This window comes from Eucalyptus grandis, chromosome 1, assembly GCF_016545825.1.
Source record: "Eucalyptus grandis isolate ANBG69807.140 chromosome 1, ASM1654582v1, whole genome shotgun sequence".
In the NCBI taxonomy this organism is placed as follows: Eukaryota; Viridiplantae; Streptophyta; class Magnoliopsida; order Myrtales; family Myrtaceae; genus Eucalyptus; species Eucalyptus grandis.
The window spans coordinates 51340249-51354918 of record NC_052612.1 but is presented as its reverse complement, the minus strand read 5'-3'; the positions used below and the strand labels follow the sequence as shown (position 1 = coordinate 51354918).

At 38.4% G+C, this 14670-nt stretch overlaps 1 protein-coding gene across 1 annotated transcript; it reads right to left on the bottom strand.

Moving 5' to 3' along the window:
* Window positions 1-2733: 2733 nt before the first annotated feature.
* Window positions 2734-9718, bottom strand: LOC104443433 (U-box domain-containing protein 33). Its single transcript, XM_010056814.3, has 9 exons — window positions 8883-9718; window positions 8197-8324; window positions 7951-8072; window positions 7038-7142; window positions 6300-6750; window positions 6042-6179; window positions 5015-5542; window positions 3442-4203; window positions 2734-3167 (listed from the first exon to the last, which is right to left on the bottom strand). The coding sequence occupies exons 1-9, from the start codon at window positions 9154-9156 to the stop codon at window positions 2985-2987; spliced, it is 2691 nt and encodes an 896-aa protein (XP_010055116.2). The 5' UTR covers window positions 9157-9718; the 3' UTR covers window positions 2734-2984.
* Window positions 9719-14670: the final 4952 nt, after the last annotated feature.

Below are 14670 nucleotides of genomic sequence, written 5' to 3'. Positions count from 1 at the left end.
AGGGAACGTCGGTTTTTAAATGTGGGGGTTGGGGGAATTAAATGACCGATTTGGGCTTCACCGTCACCCCTTTTTTTTTTCACTTTCTTTCTTTCTTTTATTTTCTTTTCTTTTTCGCCCGTTGATGGTTTTTTTTTTTTTTTTTGGTGTCTAAAGTCTGTTGATGGTTTGATAGTATTAAATTCCGCCGGTTTTGTTATTTCAGTTTTTTTTTAATTTTAAATTAATTTTAACTTTCCACGGCAACATTCTTTTAAAACTTTCAAAGCATAAAATGAAATCTGCACTAAAGTTTCGTTAATTAAGTTGATTGTTCATCTTGACAAAAAAAATAAAAGAGTTTATTGTTCATTGCTTGATCAAATACTTCGCTTAGAACGCACACAATTCTATAATAAAATTGGTAGATCCGGCTATACATTTTATGATTAGGCATTCTTTCAGCGTCTCTTATTTGGTGTAATTTTTTTTTTTCTGGTGAATTATTTAAAAAGGGAAGAAAGAAAAAGAAAACGAGGGGAAATCTCCTTTTCCCACTTTCCCATTACCACATGTTGCTCGAAATTTTCAACTTCCCATTGGACACCACAGTCGATGAAAATCGACAGATCACAAGGCCTCTCACATGGCTCCTCTCTCTTTATCCACATGGTTTGATGATGAGGATAGGCATTGAATGCACCCCGTACCCGGTGTCCCAACACGGGCAGAGAAAAGAAAATAATTAGGGGTCCTCACCAGAAGAGAGAGAGAGAGAGAGAGAGGAAAATGAGTTTAATTATTTTTAGGAAAATCCAACTAATTCGAACAAAAATTTAATGACTCCTACAGTTGCGAAGGTGGGGGTGCAGTAATGGTGAACCTAATCTCACTGGTGACTTTTAGTAATTTGGCCCCTTTTGGAAGTAAATGTTAGAATTATTATTTGCTTTTCTTCTTTGTTTTTATTTATTTATTTTTTTAATTATTTCTTGGGGGCTTTTAATAGGAGTTGGTTGGAGTAGTTGGAAGATGGCGAGGCCGATCGACCGACCACAGGAATCAAAGACACGGTGGGGGGGGGGGACTCGTTGTCGTATCGCGACTTGCATGGACGATGAGGCCTGGTTAGAATTCCTACGTGCCGATCCTCCTACGTTTGACTTTTACTTGACGGACTTCGAGGGCGTTTATTGCTCATCCCTCCCCCAGTCTCCAGATCGTGATGACCGTCCACGTTAAATTCCAGGATTGGTCAGCTACAAGATCTACCTTGTCTAATCGTGACTAATAAGAAATAAAGGCGTCGGTTCCGTCCATGGTTTCGCAGGAAGCCCACGTCTAAGTACGGCTTTATGCGCGTTCGTGCGCGGTTGCGTGTACTTAGGACGTTGTAATTAGAACGGTGAGCGACTGTTGAGGATGGGTCTTGTCCAAATGATGTGGCCATGAGCTCCTTAAGGTAAGGTTTAAAGATTTGTCTGGGGGAGTGAATCACGCAAAATCGACGGTAGGAGTCGTTTCTTGTGTAGGTGAATGAAGTTCACCTGTGCAAATTTAACTTGCTCAAACATGAACTATGGGACGTTGTTGAAGATCAATAGGGCGCATGCTTCGAATAAGTGAATAGCATTTTCCCCGGACGAAATTGGATCTTATTATGTTTTGCCCAATTTAGCTTTAAACCTTTCAATTATATTAATTGAATTATGAACATTTTTCATGTTTTGCCAATTGAGTCAATTGAGTCAATTTTATATAAAAATTGCTAACATGGATGTGAATAGTAGGATGACTATACTAACTTGAACAATTTTTTTAAATTATATTTTTATATATCTTTCTTTCTTTCTTTTTCTTTTTTTTCTACCAAATTTGGTGAGGGCCAACAGCAAAATCTCAATGGTCGGCCGGTTGACCTGTGCCACCCACAAGTGAGGCTGCCAAACTTGGTAGAATAAGAAAAGGAAAAGAAAGAAAGAAAAAGTTAAAAAAAAAAAAGTATTAACAAAATATAAACAAAATTGTCGATGTTAGTGATTTCAAGCTAAATTGGTTAGACGGATTTAATTGGTAAAAAAAGTGAAAATATTTAAAATTTAATTATCAAAATTGGAAGGTTTTGAATTGAATTGGCTAAAGTGTAATAAATCTAAAACTTTTTGAATAATTTTCCAAAGCGAAAGCTTATCTTATAGATATGGTTCGACCAAAGTAGGGTTTACTTTGAGTTTTGGCATCATGGCGACACGGTAAGCCCTCTCTGTTCACTCATTCAATGAGAAGAGCTCAGGAAAATAGCTAGGAAACGGACGTTGGGACATTTGTTAGGTGGGAGCAAAGCGCCTACCGCTTTCAAGTCTCACCAACATTTATGTGCTCGTGGCGGTCATTACTTGCGTTAGCTGTCCGAATCCAGACTTCTTCAACCACAGGAACTAAGCTTCCAAAGTCGGTGTTCATGGAAAAAAGGACACGAGAAGCACCACACCTTAGGTAGAAAGTACTCAGCTGATATGCCTGTTGCACAATCAAACATTGACTTCAGGTGGAACGATACGACCGCTGCTTCAACTTGAGCGATAACCTTCACGATCAAGAGGACATGACCGGGCCTGAAACGGATGCGAGATCATGACGTTCGATGAACGCAATAAATCTCGAATTTTCTCGAACCCCATGAACGGTTTTCATTAGAATTGTCTCAATACAGCGAAATTTCGCAAGCCAAAAGCATGAGCAAACATCGTGCCGAAAGAAAAATGGAAACTGCTGTGTATCACATAGAGCTAATAATGTACATGTGCTGTCTTCTGTACAAGTGTAAAAATGATCCCACGGGTCCTGCATACATTACAGGGACATAGTAAAGGTGTGTGTAAGAAAAACATCCTCCTAATACAAGCGAAACTGAAAAAGCCAAAAAAGAAGAAGGGGAAAGGATGAAATTGATAAGCATTTTTCAGGAAGTATTGCGAGAAGAAAACACGAGCAAATATCAACACTTAATGGTTCTGCAACCACTCCTGGATAGCAGAGCGGAGTGCGCGGTTAGGGACAAGATTTCTGTGTGCAAGCTGGAGGTTCGTCATAGGTGAAGTATCGTGGCCACTCTCAAGCCATCCTCGCAAAGCCTCTGCTTCGTAAGTGAATCCGTCTGCGGCGACTTGTGGATCTTGCATGACTTCCTGCAAGATCAAAACAATTGGAGATGTACTTAGAATTATTCCATAGTAAAGGAGAGGTTCAAATGGGACAGTTTCCCCACGAATTGTGACCCATGCAAATGAGACGGTTCAACCATAGCGGCAGTTCAAAAGTTCCTGAATGGTTCAGCTGTCCTCCAGTATATAGGATGGAAAGTTCTACTGGGCCAAACAAGATGGAAGTCTTTTGCAATAAGAGGATGATTTACGAAGAAGATGGCATCGAAGAGTGTCTAAATATGTCCCACTAGCTTACCTGCAGAATTGGACAAATGAAATAAGGAGGTGGTTGGCACCGTTCGTCAGGACCTATCCTAAATGACGAGAAGCCTCCACAAGAAGCTCTCATTGGTTCAAGTACTCTCCACACATCCGACCCAAGGTCTGGCCTATCCCTTCTGTTCATCTCACAGCACCTCAGAGCTAAATTGGCCAACTGCTCAGCTTGCACATAGGGCCAGTCTCCAGCCACGGGATCCAAGAGGGATTTCAAATTTTTCCTACTGAGTGCGTATTGCACTTCCTTTGATATTCCCAAGGGAGGTCGCCCTGTCAACAACCGCAGCAGTATTATCCCGAAGGAATATACATCGGACTTGGTAGAGAGCTCTCCTGTAGAGAGGAACTCCGGATCCATATATGCAAAGGTTCCCTTTGGATCAGTTCTATACAAAAGAGTGTTGTTGTCACTGGATTTTCCATCACCTAACAGGCGGCAGATGCCAAAATCGCTCAGTTTGCTCTCGAGGTTGGCATCTAGAAGGATATTAGCCGGCTTTACATCTCCATGCACAATGTTGTGAGGTTTGCTAGAATGAAGAAAGATGAGGACTGAGCAGAGCTCAGTGGCAATCCGTATCCTAGTTTGCCACGATAACGGTGTCGTGTTGTCACGGCAGCTGAGTCGATCTTCAAGGCTTCCATTCGGCAGATATTCATAGACAAGAGCCCAAGCGTCTGGGCAAGCTCCGATCAGTGTGACTAGATTCGGATGCCTCACCTTGCTCAAGACATCCACCTGAGGTCAAACCCACAGTAAATTATAATGCTGGACTCCTGAGCAGAAAAAACTTTTTGGACTACTAATTCTGAGCACAAAATACACTTACTAACAAAAGCAGGAAGAAATTAGCTCAAGGCTGTAGTAAAAAGGTCACTTAAGTAAGCCATCCATTCAAAACTAAGTAACAAAAAAAGATCTCTTGTAAAGTGCTATTGAAGGGTACTAAACCATTATTCCTCGTGAATTTTACCAGCAGCAGTGAAATCTACTAAGCAAGGTATTTCATTGTGCTTCTAACAAGATGTGAATGTTTTTAAAATATCAAAACAACATGAAACCATTTAGTATTTCCAAATATGAGATGGCCAGTGGTCGCAGAGAGAGTCGAATTTTGAGTACTGTGAACTTTGGGATGGGCAAAATTTTTTAAGATTCATTAATTTGGAGATGCATACCGACATCCCTGAAGGGCGAGATAATCAAAATGAGTAGTTTTCAGTTGCGACAGTCAATAGGCCTGATGGATGTAGGTGTTGTTAAAAAATTCAAAATGACTTGAAACCACTATAAATGGCCAGCGGTGGCAGAAAGAGTCAAGTTACAAATAGCTCCTGCAGATGCAACGATAAAAAATCCATGCAGAGTGATGAAAAGAAATTGTTTTTAGTTTTTAAGTAACTGGATATCCATCCTGACATCATCGCAGGTGAAATAATTTAAATCAATAATCTCTAGAAGCAGCCATAAGTAGTCAATAGGCCCAATAGATGTATGTTAGATAAAAGATGCCTAGGTTTTTCAAGACCTTATCGATACTTGACCCTACCTCTTGTTGAAATTCCTGAGGACCCTGCATGCTATGAGAATGCAGCCTTTTGATAGCCACCTGTGTGTGACGAAGGGAACCTTTGTATATGCTCCCATAGCCGCCTTCTCCAATTTTTAATGATGGATGAAAGTTTTGAGTTGCTTCCTGAATTTCTAAAAAAGAAAACTCAGAGAAGTACTGTGGAAAGGTCCCACTTGAGGTATCACCTTGTGTTCTCCGCAACTCCTCGGCTTCTCTGAGTGCAATGTCACGCTCAATCTGCAACTCATCTCGCTCGTGACGATAACTCTGCAAAAGTTTAACAGCAGAAATGATCTTCTGCTCTAGCTCCACCACAATTTGATCTGTTTCTGCAATTTGGCTCTCTAATGATGACTGCAGATCCAAGGCAATACGAAGTTCTTCTACGACTTCATCTCGCTCATTCTTAATCTTGTTGAGTGCTTCTTCTTCTTTTGCAAGATCTTCCTCAATTTCTTTCCTTCGCCTATGCTCCTCGGCATGCATGCTTTCCAAAGCTTTCACCTGAATTGATTTAAAATAAGGATTACTACTAAGGATAAGTCATCCATTTGTTTCTTTTTTCCACTTCTATGTAAATTGAACCATGCATGCCATTCAGCTGTTACAAGATGCAACTATGATCATTAAATAATTAATCAAGTGTTTTCCTCACCAAGATCACAACATGACTTGGGAAGAAACAAGAGCATTTTTGGCAAACATACATTGCGAGTAGCACGACTATAGTGATTCGACTTAAGTGCTATTAGGAATTAACAGGTGAAGCGATAGTACATCTAGAGGTCAATTAAATAAGCTAATATATTTAGAGTATTAAAGGCATAAAGAACTCAACAATCACTAACACACACACAAGCACACTACTTTGGATATGACTGACAAAGAATAAACAGAATCAGCAAACATGCGCACACAGTCAATGATGTATTCATCAAAACATTACCTCCATTCTTCAACATGCATACAGCACACTCTTTTACACATTTGATCAAAACTTTACCTTTCTCACGACGTCCATGAAATCCTCCTCAGCTTTTGCACGCCTCAATGCCTCTTGAAACGCATCTATCTTTGCATCCTCAGCCTCTGTTCGGGCTTGCTCAAGCTGATTGTGCAGACTGTCATTCATGTTCACATCCTGTCACATTTTATCATACCTCTCAAACATTAGCTGACTATCAAGTGATTTGCAAAGGTAGAATCCATCGCTCCTAGCAGGCATTTTTCTAAATGAAGAAAGATGGCTCTTCGCACATACCAGCATAATGGAAGGAGCTGGGTCCTCATCATTGCAGTTTGACTGAGTCATCTCTACCCCACTCTCGCTCATTTCTGGCTTCACAGGTGGAGAGGATACCATCTCAGTTGCACCAATGGATGAGCCTGATGAACCAACTGAACTCTGAGAATGACTCCTCAATACTTTTTCAGTTTCATGGTAACTCCCTTCTCTTTCCAACGGGCTTATTGGTTCTGGAGGACTCTCCGGGAAAGAAGAAACAAATGGCCTTAGTCCATGCCTCTCGCTATTTGAAGAGAATACTCTGCTAAACATATCTTGCACTGGATTTGTCAGTTTTGGTATATCATTCCTACGTGGCGTCCCGGGCGTTGGACTCGACAGAGTTGGCAGTCCGGGATCAGGAGTAGAGTTAACTGGAACTCGCAGAGAGGAAACTTCTGTATCAGCTTGATCTGTACTAGCCTCCCTATTTGCACAAGGAATTAAGATCAGTATCACGAGAGAGGCTTTTCTTTGCCATCCAATGATTCATAACCAACAAAAGAGGTAATAGCTAGTAAATAGACTTATCATTTCCTTATTATCCAGTAGCAGAAGATTTATTATCCATGATCATACTGTGTTTTTCTTTTCCCAGTGTAGGATGTCAGTATGGCTGTTAAGAAAACTGAAAGAGCTCTTGCTGGTTCATATATTGCTATTACACGCATGGTTTGCATCAAGAGAGAAAGGTGATGAGGATTAAAGAATGACCTTGTATGAATGAGTTGACCATTGCATATAAACCAAATGTGACAAGAAGGAGGTGCCTCATCTCGGACAGAAATGGCTTTTTTGGACTTGCGCTCCATCATTTTCCTGCAATTATAAACCAATTATCATAACTAATGTTGACTTAAATGCAAGACAGATAAAAGGGACTACCGAAGAAAGTTGCTAATTAAAACTCGTGCATAGTGAGTGCTCATGCATAATTAATCTGTCTCAATCGCTTGACTATCGTACAATGATTTGAATGATAACTGAACATCTGGGCTGATTTTCACGACAAGCTGTTAGTGTTGACCACATTATTGGCATGAGCACCAAGGTTCCTTTGCTTCAGTCAGTTTTGCGAAATCAGTGAATAGAACCTAAAATCACGAGGGTAGATGATGCTTATGGTTCTGATCAGGTGAGATTTTTATCTCAAACCGGTTGATAGTTATTTGTCATGGACCTATCATCCGCTACATAGATAAACTTTCCTTCTACCATACCAAGTAAACTAATGCCGTTCATGTATGTGATGCACAAAACAACCTGTATTGTCATTCAATATCGTAATGAACTTGAGTAAAATCTTGTAGGGAGGAAAGGTTTCTACACCATCTAACTATAACAGTTCAAGAATAAATAAGATATACAGCATCTCACATTATTATCATTATCAGTAACTGCACGCCACAACATACTTTTCCAACTTGTTTGGCCAAAAATTAAATATTTTTCCAAAATGGGCAAATCATAAGTAAAGGGCAATCACACAAAAGATCGAAAAAACGGCGCACTGTTGATAAAATACATTGAGGAGAAGGGATCTAATCCGATTTGTTGCCGTTGATTCTCATTATGGCAAGAAAGAAAAGAAGGCAAAAAGAGGAAAAGAAATTCTTTAGATTTGTACTTGGAATAGCGCTTGTCTGCTGCTGCTCCCATAACCAGTTTTCTGATCCCATGCACCTGGATAAGTTCCAAAATCCCCTTCTCAATAGAGCCTGCTTCTGTAAACTGTTTCTCTGCTTGTACCTACCAACAAATTTGCTTCAGAATCCTCATGTCTAATTCTCGACAAGAAGACTATTACCAGAGCGATTACTCTGAATTCAATATTCTAGAAAGAAAGCAGATCAGCACAAAAGAAGAAGAATACCCCCATTTGGCTACAAAGCTGCAGATAGTCATCCAATAGTATATGCATGTTTCGCCTCTCAGTCTCCCTGTGCGCTCTCACCATTTGATCTGTTGCTTGGCTCACAAGAATTTCAGCACCAAGTCCCTCTGCAAACCAGAGCGGAAAAATAGTTTTGAGAGATAAGAACTTTATGAGTTATGGTTTATCAAAAGAAGGCTAGTGATATACAATAATTCCTACTTACCTTCATCCTTTAACCAACCATGGATTGGCCCAAAAAAGAAAATAGAAAAGGAGGAAGAACCAAGCAAAGAAGAATAATTTGGACTTCATGTTCTCGCTAAGCCAAGTACTACCAAATCTCGATACAGCTTATCATGAATCATTTCAAGACATAAATTGCATTTCTATGATTAATATTTGCGCAGATGACAAGACCAGCCTTCTTGCTTTAAATCACGGGTTTTGACCAAAGAATCTACCAGTTTTAACACCAAATCATTAACTTATCCAACGACAAATGAAACTGAAGTTATCAACACGGCCAATCAATCTTTCCCCAGAAGTCACAAGCGATCTAATATCGAGATCACCCAAATTAATCAAGGGTTGAGAAAGAGAGACCATGATGCACAAATTTACAGTTTCTGGCCAAAAGAAACAAACTTTACAGAAAAACATATTGCAGTTTGACCTCGACTTACCCATTCGCATCTTCTGCGAAGGAACCAGAACATAGATAACACAAATGTTCTTGCCACCAGAGTTCCGCACAGCCCAAATAAGCGTCGATTTGCTCTCTTTCACATTATTCCCGACCTCGACGTAAATCTTCTCATCCTCGACCGGCGCCGGCGGCGTCGACGGTTCAGCCACAGATTCCCCTTTGCTCGCCATAATCGCCGAAACTCCGACTTCGTGAATCGGAATCCGATCCACGCTTGTCGTTAACACAGGCGGGCGGCTCACCATCGCCATGGCAACAGCACAAGCACAAGCTCAGCAGTTCCACCAACCATCAAAATTCGACACCCATCAATTCCAATTATTACAATTGCTCCTTGCCACCCCACGAACTCCAGTAATTCAGCGCCAACTCAAACACTAGCGGGAAAAGCACACACCTTTCCTCCCACCCCCTCCCTCCCTCCCTCCCTCCGCACCGAGAATTCACGCGAGGATCGATTCAGGCACGAGCCCACCGATCAGCATCCCCACCCACGAACTACCCACAACTTTTTACCTCCAAAAATCCTCCCTTTCTCTTTCCAGCCCGATCGATTCTGCCGTCCCAGCACACTCCTGCCTTCTCCCCCTCTCTCTCTCTCTTTCTTTATGGGAAAAGCCCAGGCTCAATGGAGACGTTTTAGAGAGAGGACAGAGACGTCGGAGAGCGAAGCATCGAAGTTTCCAATGTTGGACGAACCAAAGGCTGAGGGGGCAGCGGCGAGATTAGTCGGGGCTTTGAACGACTGTGACCGGGGGAGGGAAGGTTTGTAAAAGATATGTCTTGTCCTAAAGCTCTTGATCGCCTCCTCCGCTACAGCAATTTTAAACCCACGAGATAAAGATTAAAAAGAGATAAAACTCTCCATCATCGCTGGGATAATGGGATAAATTAATGATGTTTGAATTGTGATTTCATTTTAAAAACGCAATCCACCCAGCAACTTGCATTAATTACTTCTGGGTGGGCTCCACCACATCTGAAGGTCTACTTCTCCCACCTTCTCTTAGCCATTAGCTGTGTTTAGCCGTTAGAATAAAATTCAGAATATAATAAAATTTATCTTATTTTATATTTAGTGCTTACTCAATATAAGAAAAAAATCGGATATAAAAAAAGATATAAATTACATAAAATTATTTTGGATAGAATTTTTAATATTTATAAGAAGAAAGTTTCTTCTCAAATAACAAATTTCTGAAATTAATAAATTAAAATTATATTTCAATATAATTAATATTAGAATTCTAATATAAGAAATTCAAAATTAAAAAATTAAAAAAAAAAATAGTTTTTTTAATTTAATCTTATTTTGATTTATATATTCGAATTAATTTTATCTTATAATATTTATTCAACATATAAATATATATGTTAGGTATATTAGTATGATTTTCTATTTAATAAAATTTTATTAGAGAATGATGGAAGGAGATCAAGGAAATAAAAAAAAGAAATTAATTAAAAAGAGAGAAAAATATAATAAAAGAGAAAATAAAATTAAAGTAGACAAGAGTGTTGCGAAAGATATTTATTATCTCCGTTTGTAAAATTTGTGATTCATATAAGTGTTTATACGAAATAATATATAACATGATGTAAATATATATGACTTTATTATTGCAATTACCAAATAATGAATATGATAGCAAAATCTTTTGAATTTCATATTATATCATATCCAATCTTATCTTAATTAAAAATCCAGACAACCAAACATAGATACTGTGTTTTGGAAACCTGATTAGATCGGCCAGTTCGACCTGGCGCTTCTGTTTTTTTTTTTTTAGTGAATAAAAACTTTCATTGCTATTCTTACCTTTACCAAAAAAAAAAAAAAATTCATTGCTCGTTAGGAATCACAATAATAGTATCCCACGTCTTCACATAACAAAGAAAAAACACAATGGGTAATAGTAGATAGCTAGTTCATAGGCAAAAAGTCATTCCACATGCTCCAGTTTGGTTCAGTTCGATTTAATTGGTTAGAAGATCAATGTTGAACCTAACTCGTGTGAGAAAAAAAAAAGATTATATTTTTGGTTGTTACATTCTCACTAATATGTCAATTTTCAGAAAAAATTATCCCATGAGTTTCAAAATGCTACAGCGTTAGTCCAAACCTATTTGTTTGCACTTACTATTAGGATTTGCCATACAATCACAAAAAAGAAAAAAGAAAAAAAAAGATAGTAAAAGTGAAAATGAGAACGTAAGATGCAAGGTTTTATTCTATTTCATCCTTAAACTAGGATTACGACTAGTCGAGAATTCTACTATAATTAGCATTTTTCACATCACTCAATTATAAGATATAAGATATATATTAGTTATTTATAGGTTAAAATCCAAATTACCAATAAAATATGGACTTTGATTATAAAAGTCTTCTGATGTCATGAGGCACAATCTCTCCGACCCCCATTGGGTTGGGGCGGCTTCTAGACTCTTGCCCGCTCAACGGGGAGCAAGACCCCATGTCGTTCTATCGTTAGGGAGTATAAATCATATTTCAATACTTATAATCTACTTTCCACTTCTATTTATCGCTTCTTCAAGATTTGAAATGAAATGATTGCGTGTTCAAATTTCAGAAAACTATGGTATTAATAGACACCTTAGACAATTTACGTGCTAACATTTCGAATGTTTAAAAAGATTTCAAGTATTTCGTATTAAATAAAAAAATAAAAAAGTGAGTTTCACAGAACTTAGTAAGAGTTCCTTTGGCCGTGGCCATGTGGTGACGAGAATCGAACCCTGAATGTCAAGGTCATTTCGCAAGTACTTAAAATTTTGTTGTCGTTTTCCTTTTTCTTTCAAAAGGACAGTCACGAGCAAATTCATTGATGAAGCATTTAACGCGACGTACGCACGTCGCTACAAGCGACCCCGCGACCTTGACGATGACGGAGAAGAACGGCCAGAGAAGAAACACCTCCATTTGGCAAAAAATCCACACACGCAAGCGGTTTCTTCTCCTCCATTTTCACATGGGTTCCTTCTTGACGAAGGAGGAAGGTTCTGGGCAGGCAGCAATGGGCTCCAGCTTGCGATCCATTGTTTTTTTTTCTTTTTTTTTTGAGTCAGCATTTTCACGAATCTCGACCGGTCCACCTCCAGGGTGATCTTAAAGGCACACTCCCAACAAGATTTGAATCCAAAGTGTGTCCGTCTCGCTCAAAATTTCATAGGGAAAATGGTTTTCTTTATGTTAAAAAAATGAAAAGTTGTTTTTCTTCTAATTTAAACTTATTATTTTCAGTTCATGCAAAACGTTTTTTGTAAATTGATTAGTCTATCATCCAAACATTGGAAAGTCCAAAAATAAATTTTTAGATATAGTCTTCCTTCAAACAAGCAAACCCAAATTCACAAGAAAAACAAACTACCCTGACATCCAAGCTATTAACTCTGCGATTCCTCTCCCATTGCCATGCCGGGCAAAGTTGAACCGGTACCGCCGTGGTTCCGCGTGTGACTCCTCGTCGCTTGATAACTTGATAAGCTTCACGGTCAAACGTCGATGCAGCCCTCCTTTCTCGTCCCGTTTCAATCGACGAAGGCTTCGAGCGCAAGCAATCTGGGTTTTGCTTGAGGCGACCGAGGGTGTGTTAGACTAATCAAGATAATTAGATTTAGCTGGAATATCAAGACACGACTTAAGGATTCCATTTTGACAATAGTGCACTTGTCGCCAGTTCATTTATGGAATTTACTTTTAAATCTCGTGGTTCACAGAACATTCACTAATTTCAATTGACCATTGTCACGAACTTCTATAGTTCTGTCAGATGCATCTAAATTCAAGTGGTCTATTTTTTTACAAAACAAAATTTAGATCAACCTAGTGAGATGATGGTTTTTTTGCTTACAACCTGAAATTTGGATTGTTCGACATTAATTTTTAGACACGAGCAGCAATTTACTATTATTATTGTCCTTTACTTTCATTGCCGAAGATTCAATTTTTTTTTACTCCATTTGTTTTGTGAGAAAATGAATGATTTGAATATCATTTTCCTAAAAATGATCGCTTATATCACTTGAAATAATTAATTGATAAAAATAATTTTTTTATGAATAATAATTTATGCCTAAAATTTTCGTGAATAATTAAAATATTTTTGGTTCATTTATTTTTATAAACAATACAAGTGATTATTTTTAGGAAGATATCTTTTAAATCATTAATTTTTCTCGAAATAAATGCACCTTAAATGTTGCTATAAATATTAATTCTTATTATAGTATTATCGAAATCTTATCGCTACTCTTTGTCCTTCACCAAGTCTAAAGAAACATTACGCAGTCATCTGTGCCACTGGATGATGACAAATTTGATGAATTTAGTAAGGACTGATTGGGTCTTAGGAAGGCTTGTTGAGACTTATTTTATTTGACATACAATGAAATTAAATATAAATTATTGTTTAGTAAGTAACCTGCCAATTTGAGAGTCTCAAAGATTCCTTTCTCATTCATTAAATATTATGGGTTTGATTAGCGAAGCGAGCACGGTTTCCTTTCTATAGTTCATTACCTTGGTGGTATCAAGATAATTTATCGTCATTTGTTGTTTAAGTTTGAAGACTTCTAATTCTATATTTTCACTCTATTCCTATCGCCTCTAATACGATCTTCGACTCTTTGAAAAAGACTAGGACTTAGGTCTAAACATGGAAATATGTAAAATGGAGAGGTAAATATGGGCTTGAAAAATTTGAACTTAAACTTCCCGCTCTATTACCATGAAGATTGGAGGAAAGCCGCATGTATGTAAATAGCATATAAACTTTATAGTCAAGCGATATTTGATATTTTAATATCTACAATATACGTGTTTTCGGGAAGTTGTGTGACGATTTGTATTCACTTGCTAGCTTTCAAACGGCTAACTTCTATATAACATCAAACACCTCGAATATTTAATAACATGTGTACCGATATCTAGGATTATATTCACTTAATAAAACGGTTGCCATGCATGTGTCTTCAATTTGAAAAAATAAAGATAAAGAAAATTGGAGTGCAATGACAACAACTAGCATTAGAGTATTACTTGAATAGTGACAATGCCAAATTCAATCAATGAAAAATTTAGCTCCAACAACCTATGGATTGAATTTAAAGATTAATAAACAAAGATGAAATAATGAGGGAAAAAAAGGAAACATCTTGATTTTTTTAATAAGAGTGAAGTCATGCAAGCTCCTCTAGGACGTCATTACTCAGATTTTTCTTTTTACATAAAATTTTGCAAGCATATCTTTTTAATAACAGATGAGAAAACGAAAGCCAGCTGAAGATATTTCTTCTTGCTTTAAATTCGAAAAAAAAGAAAAAAAGTATTGGTCGGAATTTCCCAGGCGAGGTTTCTGATTCGTTGACTGTTTTACCTTAATTAAAATATGTCTGATTGAAAGAGTCAAGCGTGTACGGATGTAAGTGGGCCAGCCCAAAAGGGAATATCCCAAAGCGCCAGCTCCCGATTCTCTCCGCGTGGGATTGGTCGCACGTTGACACGTTCCGGTCCGCACCCGGACAAAATTACCGGAAGGAGAATCTTCTTCTCCGTGCGGTTCACCGCGGTCGGCCTCCACGTGGCATCGATCTCGCCGGTGGCGACTTCGGATTTTACTGGGTCAAACGGTGAGCGTTGAGCACCGTACGTCTTCAACCGGTGCGGCCGATATTCAGAAGGGGAACAGTTGTCCGTCTTCTAACGCCAAGACAAAGGGACAAAAAAATAAAATAAATTTATT

Excerpts from the sequence above, each read along its gene's own strand:
- LOC104443433 (XM_010056814.3), bottom strand. The coding sequence starts at position 9,156 with ATGGCGATGGTGAGCCGCCCGCCTGTGTTAACGACAAGCGTGGATCGG. Across the intron at positions 7,143-7,950 it reads GCAGACAAGCGCTATTCCAA|GAAAATGATGGAGCGCAAGT; the intron begins GTACAAATCTAA and ends TTATAATTGCAG. Across the intron at positions 5,543-6,041 it reads TCATGGACGTCGTGAGAAAG|GTGAAAGCTTTGGAAAGCAT; the intron begins GTAAAGTTTTGA and ends AAATCAATTCAG.